General features: G+C 42.4%; 1 protein-coding gene across 2 annotated transcripts in view; it reads right to left on the bottom strand.

Annotated features, from left to right (window-relative positions):
* Rpap2 (RNA polymerase II associated protein 2) overlaps positions 1–15,404 on the bottom strand; it is a 73,554-nt gene that overhangs the window by 7,723 nt on the left and 50,427 nt on the right. The window contains exon 12 of one of the 2 annotated variants that reach the window (XM_031337204.1): positions 2,826–2,975. The exons of the other annotated variant lie outside the window; for it this stretch is intronic. Within the exon in view, the coding sequence (XP_031193064.1) occupies positions 2,834–2,975 (142 nt within the window). The 3' untranslated portion in view covers positions 2,826–2,833. The remainder of the gene's footprint in view (positions 1–2,825; positions 2,976–15,404) is intronic. 2 annotated transcript variants of the gene reach the window in all.

The following is a 15,404-nucleotide window of genomic DNA, read 5'->3' as shown; positions in this document are numbered from 1 at the left end:
CACCACCACCACCACCACCAGCACCACCACCACCACCATCACCACCACCACCACCATCACCACCACCACCAGCAGCAGCAGCAGCAAACAACAAAGGCCAATTCACAAGATGGGCTATGGATTTGAACAGAGTTCTCTTCTCAAATAAGAAATAAAAATGGCTAAGGGAACCTCAAAAAATGTTCCCCATCCTTTGCAATTGGGGAAATGCAAATCAAAACAACTTTGAGATTTTATCTTACCCTAGTCAGAATGGCAAAGATCAACAAAACAAGTGCTGGAAGGGATGTAGGGAAAGGGAACCGTTTTCACTGTTGGTGGGGCTGCAAAGTGAGCAGTCACTCTGGAAATCAGTGTGGAGAATTCTGAAAAAAGGTCAAAGTAAATCTAGCACTCCTTGCATATGCTCAAAGGACTCTGCATCCTACTCCAGACACTCACTTGTTCAGCCATGCTCACTGTCACTCTATTCATAACAGCTACAGAACTGAAGCAACCTACCCAGGGTTAATGAGGTCATGATCTTACAGGAGAACCTATTATGCTACTGTACTTTTCCCTAAATACATTGTAAATACTTCTATCATACATAAGTATAGCGTTTCATCCCCTCACCAAGAAAACTTTTCTTAGCAGTAGATGGAGACCATCACAGAAAACCCCAACTACTCAAAATCCAGCAAGCAGTGCACTACGGGATGCCTCACCCAGATATACCACCAACACAACTCCTGTACCCACGCGAAGCTCAGGGAAAACCTTGGAAGGAAGACCACAGGAGCTGAAGACCAGGAGGGATTGTGTCTACTAAAAATACCAGGGGAGCTTCACCCACGACTCTTTAACAATTTGGCTGCTTAAACAAAGCCAGAATAAGGGCAGCATAGTAGACATGCTAACACAGAAAGGGAATGACCCTGCTGAGAGGGTCCCAGAGAGGAGGGAGAGAGAACAAATGAAGTAGCTCTCTCCAAGGAGGAGCCTCTCAATTGGTTATCCAGTATCAAGTGGTCAGCTCTGAAAGCATATACATACAAGCAACCCTAAATGAATTCAGCAGGTTTTGTGTGTGTATGTGTGTGTATACAACAATAAAAAAAGAGGTCATGAATTTGAGAGGAGGAAATCCTGTAATTACTTTTGAGATGGCTACTCAGGTATACTTAAGCATGACAACCTGAGCTCAATTCCTGGGAACCACATGGTAGAAAGGGAAAACCTACTCCAAAAAGTTGTCCTCTGACCTCCACACAGTAAAGTAATATAAACAAATATAAAAATGATAGGAACACCACAGACAGACAAACAGAGTTAATTCAATTTACCTGGACCCTTGGGGGCTCTCACAGACTAAACTACCAACCAAAGAGCATGCACAGGCTGGATCCAGGCTTCCTGGCACATACGTAGCAGATGTTCTGCTTGGTCTTCATGTGGGTCTCCCAACACTGGAGCAGGAGATGTCTCTAAATCAGTTGCCTGCCTGTGGATCCTCTTCCCCTAATTGGGCTGACTTGTCTGGCCTCCGTGGGAGAGGATGCACCTAGCCAGGACAGAGGGATACCTAGGGCTGGCCTTCACTCTCTCAGAGGGCAAGGGCAGGGAGGAGGGACTATTTGAGGCGGGGGTCTGAGAGGTGGTGCAGTGATTGGGATGTAAAATGAACAAATAAATAACCACAGGCAACACCTTAGTTTATCCATGGTATTTTTGTAATCTGGTCAGTTAATAAACAGTCACAGCCTGGCAAATTGAAAAAAATTAAACCTGGTCACTATAAGCATGTTTTGGGGACTGGAAGCAGAGGGAAGGAAGACTTTCTATTTTTTTTTTGTTTTGTTTTGTTTGTTTTTCAAGACAGGATTTCTCTGTGTAGCCCTGGCTATCCTGGAACTTACTCTGTAGACCAGGCTGGCCTCAAATTCAGAAATCCACCTGCCTCTGCCTCCCAAGTGCTGGGATTAATGGCATGCGCCACCACTGCCCGGCTAGACTTTCTATTCTTTTTTTTTTTCCTACTTTTTTAACTTTTATTGCATTACGATGAGAAAAGTTACATGATTTCAATTTGTCTGAATTTGTTAACATTTAAAAACATATTTTAAGTAAATAGAATTAAATCACATTCTTGTTTCCCTTTTGTACCCCAACTCCTCCCAGAGACCCCCTCTTCAATACCTATAATATCTTTTTTTTTTAGTTTCTATTCTTATTACATATGTGCATTAGAGAAAATTTTGAGTTAATTAAAATTAGGATAAATTCTCTTAATTTTGAATTTATCTATCTGAGCACAAGAAGGGGCATGTGAAATGAGAAAACAGGAAGAAGTACAGTTCAGGGACATTCTGATGGCCAGCTTGCAAGAGGCAAAAACTGGAGTGTCTCTGGAAGCAGGGATAAAAGTGAACCAAGCCAGCTATGCAGATGTGCCACTTGTCTGTACTGAGGCAACTGGGATGCTGCTAGGAAGAGGTTAGTGTCATGCTGGGGCAGCAGACTGAGGCTCATGCTGTCTTCTGCAGTGAGCTGTTACTTCCCGGAGAGACAGGGGATGTCCTGGAATGTAAGAACCAGAACCAGAGCTGCAGAGCACAAGGAAGACTTGCAACAAGGTTGGGCACAATGTCAAGTGGACAGGAAGCAGCAGACAGCTGAGGACTAGGGGTAGCTGAGCTGTTAACAAGCTAAAGTCAGCCTGAGGTTTGTACTTGGCTTTTGAAATTTTAAACCTGTGGCTGGGGACACAGTTCAGGGGGAGAACACTTGAGCATGAATCAGAAGCTCACAGAGGTAACAAAATAGAAAGATACAATCCAACTTACCATTCTTGTTAGCAGCTGGTTTTAAATATAATGGTTAATTTTTCAAGATCTTCACATTTTAAGTGCAATTCTGTCAGCAGGGTGGCTATAAACTGTGTAAATACCACATTTTTCGGAGAATGCTTCTGAATACCAAGAATCGGTGTCAATCTGAAACCAATAATAGCAATGTGCATGAAGAAACAAGATGGACCACAGGACACTCATCTTCAACTTGCAGTGGCAAATCTCCTGAGGCAGAGGATGTATCCTTGAAATAAAATTCCTATAGAGAAAGGCTTTACTAAGACACAAGTCTCGGATTGAAAGACCAACAAACATTGTCACCGAGGAAAGACTTCTACATGCCTGCACCTATTAACATACTCGTTATATGTCAGCAAAAACTCTGAGAAAAAAAAGTAAAATGAACAAACTCTTTATTTGTACAATGGAAGTATGTGTGGGGCCTTTGGAAACATAATCTGTATAGAATATTTGGATTATACCACCTGAGGGGGAAAAAGACAAAAAGCAAGTTTACCATTTGGGATGTAACTCTTTTTAATGTTTTAATTTTAAAAATATTAAATAAATTATATATCATAAAGCATCTAACACCAATTGTATATTTTCCTCAAATACTTCTGATAAATTTCTCTAAAGACTGACTAAATGTAAGGGAGACTTTAATTCTCATCGAAATGTAATCAGTAAGCAAGATTCTTATTTCATTAGAAAACTTTTAATGTGCTTGTGTGGACTGAACTCAAAGCTTTCTACATGCTAGACAAGCTCTAGTCCCAGTGCTAAGATTTTTTTTTTTGCTTTTATTCTTCTCTCATATATTACATCCCAAATGCAGTTTCCCCTCCCCCTCCTCTCTTCCCAGTTCCTTCCCTTCCCTGCACACCCCCTATCCCCCTGCTTTACTCTGTTCCACTCTACCTCCATTTCCTTTCAGAAATGGAGGAATATCATTCAAAACTTGCAATAAGACTAGGCACCTCTCCTCATATTAAGGCATGAAAAGGCAACTCAGTAGGAGGACAAGGGTCCCCAAAGCAGGCCATAGAGACAGTCCCCATTCTCACTGTTGGCTTTCCCACAGGAAGATGGAGCTCTGAGAGATTCCAGTCAAGCTGTGTATCCATCCATGCCTGTGATCCCAGCACTTAGGACACAGAAATGCAGGAAGATCTTCTATGAGGCTGATGCCAATCTGGTTTGAGTAATGAGTTCTGGGGCACTAGGACTATAGTTACATGGCAAGGTCCCATCTTGAAGGACCACAATCAACCAAGCAACCAACCTTTCAAAGGAAGCAAAACTGAAGGAATCTAGGACTACCAGACCAACTTACAAGAGATGAGTAAGAGAGTCCTGTATCCATGAGGAGAAGAAGAGTAACCCCAAACACAGAAGCACACAGAAGGCAAATCAACTAGGTGAGGGATGCACAGGAGAAAGAAATATGAATACTGTTTATAGTATACACAACCAAACCATGAAGACTAACTAGAAAAAAAATAAGGATATTCAAAACAAGTAAAAGGTAACAAAAGCCCAATGGATTAAATTACTATTAAAAGATAATAGAATGAGTTTGTCATAGTAATGCATATCTGTAATCCCTAGCACTCAGGAGGGTGAGACTGGAGGATTGCTGAATGATCAAAGTTAGCCTGGGATGCATAGTGAAATCTTATCTCAACAAATAAAACAAAATTAGATACAGATTGTCTAAATGGACTAAAAAGCCAAGACCTTTTGGTATGGTAATATATACTTGTAAATCAGCACTCAAGAGCCTGAGGAAAATGGATTTTGAGTGAGGCCAGGTTGGGAGGTATGTGGGACAAAAATGGGGTCCCACCTCACAGAGCTGTAACAGTTAGACTGCCTCAAAAACCAAACCCAAAAGACAAACAAGGTCCAACAATGTGCTGCCTAGAGGAAACTCCCTTCACCAGGAAGAATAGACTGAAAGGGAAAGACAGTAGGAATGAATGAAGCAAGTTCATATAAAGTAGCAGCTACTTTGGCCCACAAAACAGACTTTCAACACAAGTTAATGAGGAGCAGCAGGCCAATGAATTTTTGAATCATTTAAAAGTGATACATGTATACTCATGTATCACTTTTAGTGATAGTGTTAGGGCACACTATTGAATGAAGCACACTATCAGAAGGGACTGGTTCCAGGACAACAGTCAGACATTTTAATACCCCATTTTTATTAATGGATTCAACCCTGCCCCCTCCAAAAATATCAAGAACCATCAGAGTTAATTTGTATTATTATGTATTAAACAAACATACAGGCAGTGGTGGCGCACGCCTTTAATCCCAGCACTTGGGAGGCAGAGGCAGGTGGATTTCTGAGTTCGAGGCCAGCCTGGTCTACAGAGTGAGTTCCAGGACAGCCAGGGCTACACAGAGAAACCCTGTATTGGAAAACAAACAAACAAACAAAAAAACAAAAAACAAAAAACAAACAAAAAAACACCAACAAAAAACCCCCCGAACATAACAGACATTAACAGAACAGCTTAAGCATACAAATTCTTTGCATTGGCAAATGAATGTTCTGCAGAATAGATCCAATTTTATGTCACAAAACAGCTCTTAAGGAAAAAAAAAGAAAAAAAAAAAAGGAAATATCTTGCTTTTCTGATCTTAATGGAATAAAACTAGAACTCAACAGCAACAGAACCTCCATAAATGACACACACAGAAGAACCTCCATAAATGACACACACAGAAGAACCTCCATAAATGACACACACAGAAGAACCTCCATAAATGACACACACAGAAGAACCTCCATAAATTACACACACAGAAGAACCTCCATAAATTACACACACAGAAGAACCTCCATAAATTACACACACAGAAGAACCTCCATAAATTACACACACAGAACTGAGTGGCACAGTTCTGAACTCAACAGCAACAGAACCTCCATAAATTACACACACAGAACTGAATGGCACAGTTCTGGATGCATACATGGAGACTTAGTGGTACACTCCTCAATGAGCAGGTAGCTGAGCAGTGTTCTGGTTTGTTTTTGTTCTTTTGAGACACAGTCTCTACATAGCCCTAGCTGTCCTGAAACTCACTCTGTATACCAAACTGGCCTCAGATCCATAGAGATCCTCCTGTTTCTGCCCCTCAAGTGCTGGGATTAAAGGTATGTGCCACCACATTCAGCTCAGGAATTCAATTTTTTCTTTAATATGAAAATGGAAACTACACTCTAAAACTTGTGGGATTCAGCAAAGGTAATACCAAGAAGGATGTTTATATAGCAACTAGTGCCCTCATGACGTGGGTATCTTCAACACCAGCAAAGCCCAGTATTTGTGGAAGGTGAAAAAGACATATCAGGGCAGATAAAAATGGCATGACACATAGTTGGTTCTTTGAAAAGATATGAGTAAACTTTTACTCAGACTTGGCAAAGAAAAATAGAAGCTCCCAATAAAACTAGAGATACAAAGGGACATATTACTACTAATGCCACAGAAATACAAGGTCTCATTAGAGACACTGAAAAAATCTGTTAAACTGGAAGGTATACTACAAATGGACACATATGATCTATCAACACTCAACTATGAGGACAAATAAACCAATAGCAAGTCTCATAATAAATGTGAATTACTTATAAGCTTCCTAACAGAAAAGCCTAGGAATAGATGGCTTCAGTTAAATGTTATGTATTTTAAGGAATAAGAACCAATGGCCGCATAGAATAGAAAGTGAAGGGATCCAAGTTTATTCTGAGATCATCATCGTCTTTAAAGCAGAATGTACAGGGTAGGGTAGAGTATCATACACATAAACTCTCAATGAGTATTTAACAAATCAAACAGAATATCAAAATCATTCATCACGATTTAGTTTTATCTTATGGATGCAAAGATGATCCAACACCTAAATTAGTAAATAAAACATCACATCAATAGAATGAAGGATAAAAACTAGTATTTCAATAAAAGAAGAAACAGCACTGGATGAAATGCCATATCCCTTCATAATAAAAATACTAAGTAGCTACTTTAACATAGTAGAAGCTAAAATCTGAAGTCCTTCCCTCTAAGAACAGTGGGACAAGAGTGCCTATTCTTACTGATCATATGTTCAATGTACTTCCACAAGTTTTAATGAGAGCAATTAGACAAGAAAAATAAAAGGCATACAAATGGATTGGAAGAAATCAAATTATACCTGTATGTTGATAATATGGCTCTCTACAGAAAGCCAGCAAAGCCTACTAATCCTGACAAAGCTGAAGCAGGAAATAGGCATGTGGAAGTCAACTGTTATGGAGGGTGTGGTGGCACATGCCTTCTTCAGAGAACTACCAATAACACTATAAGTGGTTGGTAGGTAGATGGCAGTGTTGATGGAGGAACCTTAATATTTTCCTTTGAAAATATTTCTCCCCACCCTAGTGTCTAGGAGAAATGTAAATGACTATAGACATGGACCTTTCTCATTAGCTTACTGAAATAATTTCTGGAACAAAGATGAGGCATAGATGGTACATATACTCTAACAGTTTGTGTGTGCTCAGTCAGGTCTTATCTAGGTCTTTTCTCTTTCCATGACCCCACATCCCACAGCTTTCCTGGGATTTTTCTCCCCTAGGCTGCCCTAGCAGTACACAAATGCATCATATTCAAACTAACCTTGCTGTCTTCCACCACAACATTCTGGTAATAGAAAAGGCAGTCTTCTTTGAAGGGATGGAAGGTGCAGGGCATTGACCCCAAGGCTCTGCACACAACAACTACAGGTGTCTTTACTGTACACTTGCAGGGCTAGGGATTGAACCCCGGTCTTATGCATGTCCAACAAGCACTCTACCACTGAGCTGCACTCCACCCCTCCTCAGCCATTCTTAACTCTTACCTGAATGTTTTAGGTCCAAATAGCTGCCATCCTCTGACTCTGAACTGCTTCTTAAACACCGCCCATCCCACTCTCACCGCGCCATCTCATGTCAGGCAACACCCCTTGTTGAGGCTATGGCTGCTTCCCTGTAAGTGGTCTCACACTCTTCCACTTCCACCCCTGCCTGCCATCACGGCCACCCCTCATGACCTGATCAAAATATTCCCTTCCTTTACTAACAACATCTAAGAGAAGTCTCATTTCTCACCTCTGTGCTCCTTTTTCATTGTTTTAATCCCATGAACGTGTCTAGTGTCTATCAGCATGTGCAGAAGCATGGGCTGCTCCTATAGGAAGTTTGTCTAAGCTGCCAGGCCAGCGGGAGACAAACATCACTTCTCTCATCCACCTTCCTAGTCCCCACATGCTTACTGTTTCCCCACATCAACACTCTCAACACACTACAGCAGACCCATGGACAAACTGGGGTTCATGGTCTGAATTCGACTTCCAGCTTATTTCTGTAATGGCATTTTACTGGCCTATAGATTTATAGCCAATGGCTACTTTTGTGCTACCACAACAAGGTGGAATGGCTGTGACTGTAGTACAGACAAAAGTATTTACCATCTAGCCGTGTACAAATGTTGCTCATTCTTTCTTATTTTTTTGGTCTCTGCAACTCACTATGTAGATAGCTGTCCTTGAACTCCTGATCGTGCAGCTTTCACCTCTGGCATGCTGGCATACCACATGCCAGCATGTGGTACGAACCACCACAGCCAGCTCCTATGTTAAGACGAGAGACTTTCTACTGATTATGGTACCAGCCAGCAATAAGAGAGAACTCCAAACAAGCTATTGGGCTCTAGGGTTTTTGATGCCTAGAAAGATCTCTTACCAATCAAAATGTTTCTGGTAAGACCTTCCATCTGGGAGAGGATTTTCCCTGGCTCACTTGGTCTCAGCTGCACTGACCAGTCAATCCTGCCTCTGTACCAGCTTAAGTTTGTCTCACCTCTGGGGTTTCTTCTCTGCAGTGGGCTCTTTCCGATGACTCCTTCCCACTGCAGTCAACCTTCACCTTCATCTACCTCTTTGCCCTGCCTTACTCTCCACTGACTTTACTGTCTCTTCATTCTCTTGTCCACCTCCCATCCAGACACCACTGGGCTCCTTTATCTTGACTGTATCTCTGACATCCATCACACCGGGGCTAACCAGTAACTATATGAAGGCAGCTTAGGGAGTCACTTTATTATAATTAATGTAATTTTCCTTTATCACAAAATTTCCCTCTTTCATTTTTAGAAAAAAATGATGGAAGGAGGTATTTTGATCCTTCTTTTTTTGCTTGCATATAGCTTCATCTTCCTGCCAGAATGTTCCAGAGCACCCATTAGGGATTTGAAAGGAGCTTTAAATTCATCAGGTGGACTGAGCACTACACAGAAGTCTCCACCTCAGCTTGCGTTTCCCTCACTGTTTTGGAATTCTGTGTTGTCAGAGTCTGCAGGGTCAGATCCTGGGTCCTGGCAGCCTGACAGGAGTGGCTCCACTCCCATTCCCACAGGCCAGCTGATCAGCCAAATAGTGAAATGCAGGGAGAGGAGACTTACTCAATGTGGCCCCTCTGGGAAGAGGAACAAATAAGGAAATCTAGTTACACCTCTGGATTCCTAAGTTTTGATATGAGGTTAAGTTTGAACAGAAGGCAAGAAATATGCATAACTAGGCAATCCTGGTCTAGGTGTAATCTGCCATTGCTGACCCATGTCCTGGTTCCTGTTTTTTTCTGCAAGTTGGTCTAGGGAAAGTTGTCAAAATGGTGCAAAGTCTCTCTCCAGGAGACAAGTGCTTCCTTTACCTGGTGCTAGGCTTAACCCCCTTCCCTGCATGGAGTTCCTGGAGAAGTCCCAGTTTCTTGCTGGGTTGGGGGAGTGTTGTTTCAGCAGTACAGCAAGCAAAGGGAAGGGACAAGTGTCTCTAGAACACCTTTGTTCCTGCCAGGACTGCCTCATGAGAAGTGCTGATTCTGTTAAGAGGAATCAGAACTAAGTGTCCCTGGGCAGGCTTCTGTAGTTTTTAACTTACTTCCTGTCCTAAAACCAGTCAACAGAGCAACCAACTGGCTCTAACTAGAATAACAACATGAACCAACTATGTTACTCAGGCTAGATCCAAACTCCCAGGCTCCAGTGATTCTCTTGCCTCTGTCTCTGGGATTAAAAATGTGTGCCACAATGCCCAGCCCTTAGACTCTATTTTAATGTAGTGCTTTCGTCTTTATTTTTTTATTTTTTTGACCGCTGGGATGGACACATGGCTCTTCCATGTGTGGCATACTGTAGGGGTGAACAAACCTTACACTTTCTAAACACTACTCCTCATATATAAATAAATCTCTTCAAGAGTTTTCCTTTTCTTCTTTCTTTTATCCTTCCTTTTTCTCCTCCACCCCACCTCTTTCTTTTTTCATTTTCAAGGCATGGTTTCTCTGTGTAGCTCTGGCTGTCCCAGAACTCACTCTGTAGACCTAGCTGGTCTTGAACTCACAGAGATTTGCCTGCCTTTGCAGTGATTAAAGTCGTATACTACCATGGCCTGGCTTTACCTTTCTTTCATGGTCATCCATATGGTACCATGAAACTACTCCTAGTTCATCCCCTGCTTCGCTTGTGTTCCCATTAAGCTTCTCAACACAGTGAAACAGAGTGCCTCAGAACAGATATTGTCTTAAGTTACTACTACAAAAATATAACACACCCAAAGACTAAACTAGGAAATGAACAAAGTGGAAGCAGTTCTAAGTCATCTTTGAAGTACACCTGCAGGTTTTTATCAAATATTTACCCCAATTTTGTTAAACTGACTTTCTAGGCCCATATATAGTCTCTCCTTTTTGACACTGGCTACGCTGTCCAGACTGCTTCTGAATCCCAGGACTCAAGTGATCTTTCTGCCTCAGCCTCCCAAGATTACAGGTGTGAGCTCTACCCTCAGCTTAAGTTATCTTGTTCAATCTTTTTCATTAAAAATAACCCATCATGCATTGAAAGGACTGAAGTATCTACTTTAACTTTCAAACCTCTAATAGTGGATACCATAAAAAATAGTGAACTGAAAAACTTCTAAAGTAAGAGATAGCAACACATTAGATTGATATTTGATAATGTGTTTTCTGTAGAAAATACCTTTAAAATCATTGGTAGAGAATGTGAATAGTAGTGAATGTTTTAAAAGTTAATTCTTAAAGTCTGAGGGCAGAGGGGACAGTAGCAGGACTGCAGGTGACACTTTGCAGAAAACAGGTATTGCAAACTCATATAAAATAAAAAACAGGAGAAGAGACTTCTCATGGAAACTCCAGGGAAAACACAGGGACATCTACAGCTGGTTCTTTACTGTGTGGCAAACGGCATGACAACAAAGCAAAGCCAAGTGTCAGACAGCATCCCCCTGACACACCCTTTAGCCCACTGCTCCACATATGTTACACATCAAACGGAGAGAACACGTCAGGCTAGGACAGGCACACCATTTGTTGTTCTAACACCTGCTTAACACTGAACTATGTACAGTGCTAGGAAGAGCTTCAAAGTCTGGGCATGACAACTGAGGGATCTTTGAGAAAACATCAGAGTCAAGGACTCAGAGCTGTGAAAATGGCTCACCGAGACTCAGAAGACCCGGAGGCTTGGGTTTGCATCCTGTCCCCAGACAGAGCCACATAAAGAGTTCAAGTTTTGGTTTATCGAAAATGAAAATTAAATAGCAGATTCAATGCTGTGCTCTCCATCTGTAGGGCAGGCAATGAGAGTCCGTAGCAGACTAGGATTCTGAGTGGCCCCCTCCTTTCCGAGACAGTCATGGCACCACGTTAAAGCAGCAGGGCCTCCACTGGGACCCCTACAACACCGTGGATCACAGTGGTCTGAATGATCACTTCTTAAACAGCTAGGAAACCTGCATCAGTGATTCCAGAACTCCACCCTCAACCCTGATCTGAAGCAGGAGCACGGTCTCCGAGGGAGTTTCCTGAGAGCAGGTGGACAACCACCTCCCTCACGTACAAATGATTTAAGTGACAAGGTTTTCGAGAGTAAATGTCACCAGAAAGCACAGTATGGTTATGGGTGGAGGAAGAGACAGGAAGCAAAAAGCCACACTTCTTTAACCTATCAGATTTGAGAAATTACTGGGTTCATACAGAGTTCTGCTGCAGGGAAGGAATCCACTGTTGCTCACCATACACAAAAGCCATGAAGATACAGTGACTCTTAAAAGATAACATTGGCCTTACAAGGAAAACAAAACAAAACAACAACAAAACAAACCCCACAAAACTCCAAACCCTTGCCCCTCATATCCTTTCTTAGAGCTGGGAAGGAGGAAGTATGAGGGAATTTTCTGCCAAAAAGAGACTGTGTTTATATATGTTGTGTTTATCATGCCAGCAATATAAAACGGTACATGAAGCCTGGAGTGGAGGCTCACATCTGTAATCCCAGCATTTTTGAGGCTGGGGTATGAGGACTACCACAAGTTTTAAGCTGCCTGGGTTCAGGATGAAACCCTATTTTAGAGTACTAAATAACAAATGTAATACCTGACAGTCTGTGGGAATAGACTCAAATGAAAGCAAAGGCTGCTGGGACAGACAAGATAGTTTCACAGACAAGATGTTTAATAGGTTTACCTAAATTTAAAATGATAGGGTCTCATTACAAAGCCCAGTCTCCTGCCTCAGCCTCTTAAGTGCTGGGGTTATAGGCATTATGCTTGGCTGAAATGCTTCATTAAGAATGGTGAGGTAGGGGCTGGGGAGGTGGCTCAGCACTTAAAAGCACTGACTGCTCTTCCAAAGATCCTGAGTTCAAATCCCAGCAACCACATGGTGGCTCACAACCATCTGTAATGAGATCTGACGTCCTCTTCTGGGGTGTCTGAAGACAGCTACAGTGTACTTACATATAATAAATAAATAAATCTTAAAAAAAAAAAAAAAGAATGGTGCAGGTGAATCAAAACAACCCTGAGATTCCACGTCACACCAGTCAGAATGGCTAAGATCAAAAACTCAGGTGACAGCAGATGCTGGCAAGGTTGTGGAGAAAGAGGAACACTCCTCCATTGCTGGTGGGATTGCAAGCTGGTACAACCACTCTGGAAATCAGTTTGGTGGTTCCTCAGGATATTGGATATAGTACTACCAGAGGACCCAGCTATACCACTCCTGGGCATATACCCAGAAGATGCTCCAACATGTAATAAGGACACATGCTCCACTATGTTCATGGCAGCCATATTTATAATAGCCAGAAGCTGGAAACAACCCAGATATCCCTCAACAGAGGAATGGATACAGAAAATGTACATTTACACAATAGCTATTAAAAACAAATGAATTTATGAAATTCTTAGGGAAATGGATGGATCTGGAGAATATCATCCTGAGTGAGGTAACCCAATCACAAAAGAACACACATGTATACACACTCACTGATAAGTGGATATTAGCCCAGAAGCTCGGAATACCTAAGATACAATCTACAAACCACAAGAAACTCAAGAAGAAGACCAAAGTATGATACTTTAACTTGTGTCTTTTTTCTTTACCAGAAGTCTCCCTTAAGTAATAATCTTAGGCTCTTTGGGGGTGCCCAGAGCCAGAGATACAACTCAGAAGGGGGAACAAAATACCCATGGAAGGAGTTGCAGAGACAAAGTATGGAGCAGAGACTTAAGGAAGGACAATCCAGAGACTGCCCCATCTGGGAATCCTTCCCATATTCAATCACCAAAACCTATATACTATTGTGGATGCCAGCAAGTGCTGGCTGACAGGAGCCTGATACAGCTGTCTCCTGAGAGACACTGTCTACCAGTGCTTGACTAATATAGAAGTAGAGGCTCACAGCCATCCATTGGACTGAGCACAGGGTCCCCAATGAAGGAGTTAGAGAAAGGACCCAAGGAGCTAAAGGGGTTTGCAGCCCCTTAGGATGAACAACAATATGAACTAACTAGTGCCCTCAGAGCTCCCAGGGACTAAACCACTAACCAAAGAGTACACATGGTGGGACTCATGGCCCCAGCTGCATATGTAGTAGAGGATGGCCAAGTTGGTCATCAATGGAGGAGAGGCCCTTGGTCCTGTGAAGGTTTATGCCCCAGTGTAGGGAATGCCAGGGCCAGGAAGCAGGAGAGGGTGGGTTGGTGAGCGGGGGATGGGGGGGTGGGAGGGAGAGGGTACAGGGTTTTTCTTTTTTGGAGGGGAAACCAGGAAAGGAGATATCATTTGAAATGTAAATAAAGGAAATATCTAATATGAAAAAAAAAGAATGCTGCAGATGAAAATCTAAAACAAGTTTAACTGTGGTATTTTAATGAAATTATACCACCTATCTCTCTCAAATGTGACTCAGAGCCTGTCTATCTTGTTCTAAAAAACGGAGCTAGGATTTCCCCTTCTCTCCAGAAGTAAACGACAGAGGATTACCAGAATCCCTGTTTCAATCAGCCTAAACTCACACTCAAAGAGATGAAACATTGGTGCCCTGTGACCCATGACACAGAAGCTCAGGATGTCATATCTTCAGAAAGCTGAGGGCTCACAGAAACCCCAGATGTTATGCGAGACATCTTCCTCAGAAATGAAAAAGAAATCGGGTATATATTTTCAAAAGGAATCCTGCCTGTGTATTTAGGGCTCTTCAGAATACAAATAATTGGAATTTCAAATTTTAGGTTTCATATTTAACATGAACTTACTTTTTTCTTTTCTTTTTCCTTCTTGAGACAGGGTCGGTCTCTGTGTAGACCAGGCTGGTCTGGAACTCAGAGACCCACCAGCCTCTGCCTCCTGAGTGCTAGGGTAGAGGTGTTCCACCCTGGCCTGCACCTTGAACTTCCTTTACTGCACTGTTTCTTGAACAGGAGACAGAGAGTTCAATGCTAGCAGCGAGCACACATCTGTCTAGCCTGAGGATCAGATTTCCTCCCTACAATGAAACAACAATCTGCCAGGCTAGAAGTCCCGGGAGTCAGCATGCTGCAGAGCCCCTCCGTGCTATAAGATGACACACACGGCCAAGTGCTGTGGCAACTGCTGCATGTTACTTTTCTGTTTTGTTGACAGACACACAGAGGCCCGAGCTGAGTTTCCCAGGCAGACCCTTTACAGTGGATGGTAGAAACCTACTGTTTCTCTGGCAGGCCCCGCCCTGAGCCTAGCTGGTCCCCTTGTGTGAAGACCCCAAACACAAGTCAGTGATTTACGACTTTCTAAAACAATTCTTTTTTAAAATGAGACTAACTTGTTGGTCTTTCTGTGAAGTTGCAGCAGGTGTCAACTCCAAGATGAGGCCCAAGCGACTCTCTTAAGGTCATGTAAGTCAGTAACAGATGAGCAAATAACCCAGAAGCATCCCCACCGTCTGCACTTGTAACCACGAGACCACAGTAGCTCACACAGCTGATTCATTTTAAGAAGTGAGTAGGTCTCATGATTTTTCAAAGGCCAGTTATATATGCTCTTCAAATAAAGCATGGGATCTGCCATTACAACGTAAACATGTTAATGAAAGTGGGCAGCCCAGCACTTGGGAGGCAGAGGCAGGCGGATTTCTGAGTTTCGAGGCCAGCCTGGTCTACAGAGTGAGTTCCAGGACAGCCAAGGCTACACAGAGA

Source organism: Mastomys coucha, unplaced genomic scaffold, assembly GCF_008632895.1.
Source record: "Mastomys coucha isolate ucsf_1 unplaced genomic scaffold, UCSF_Mcou_1 pScaffold22, whole genome shotgun sequence".
In the NCBI taxonomy this organism is placed as follows: Eukaryota; Metazoa; Chordata; class Mammalia; order Rodentia; family Muridae; genus Mastomys; species Mastomys coucha.
Note: the sequence above shows the minus strand (reverse complement) of the source record. Positions and strands in the feature narration are given on the sequence as shown.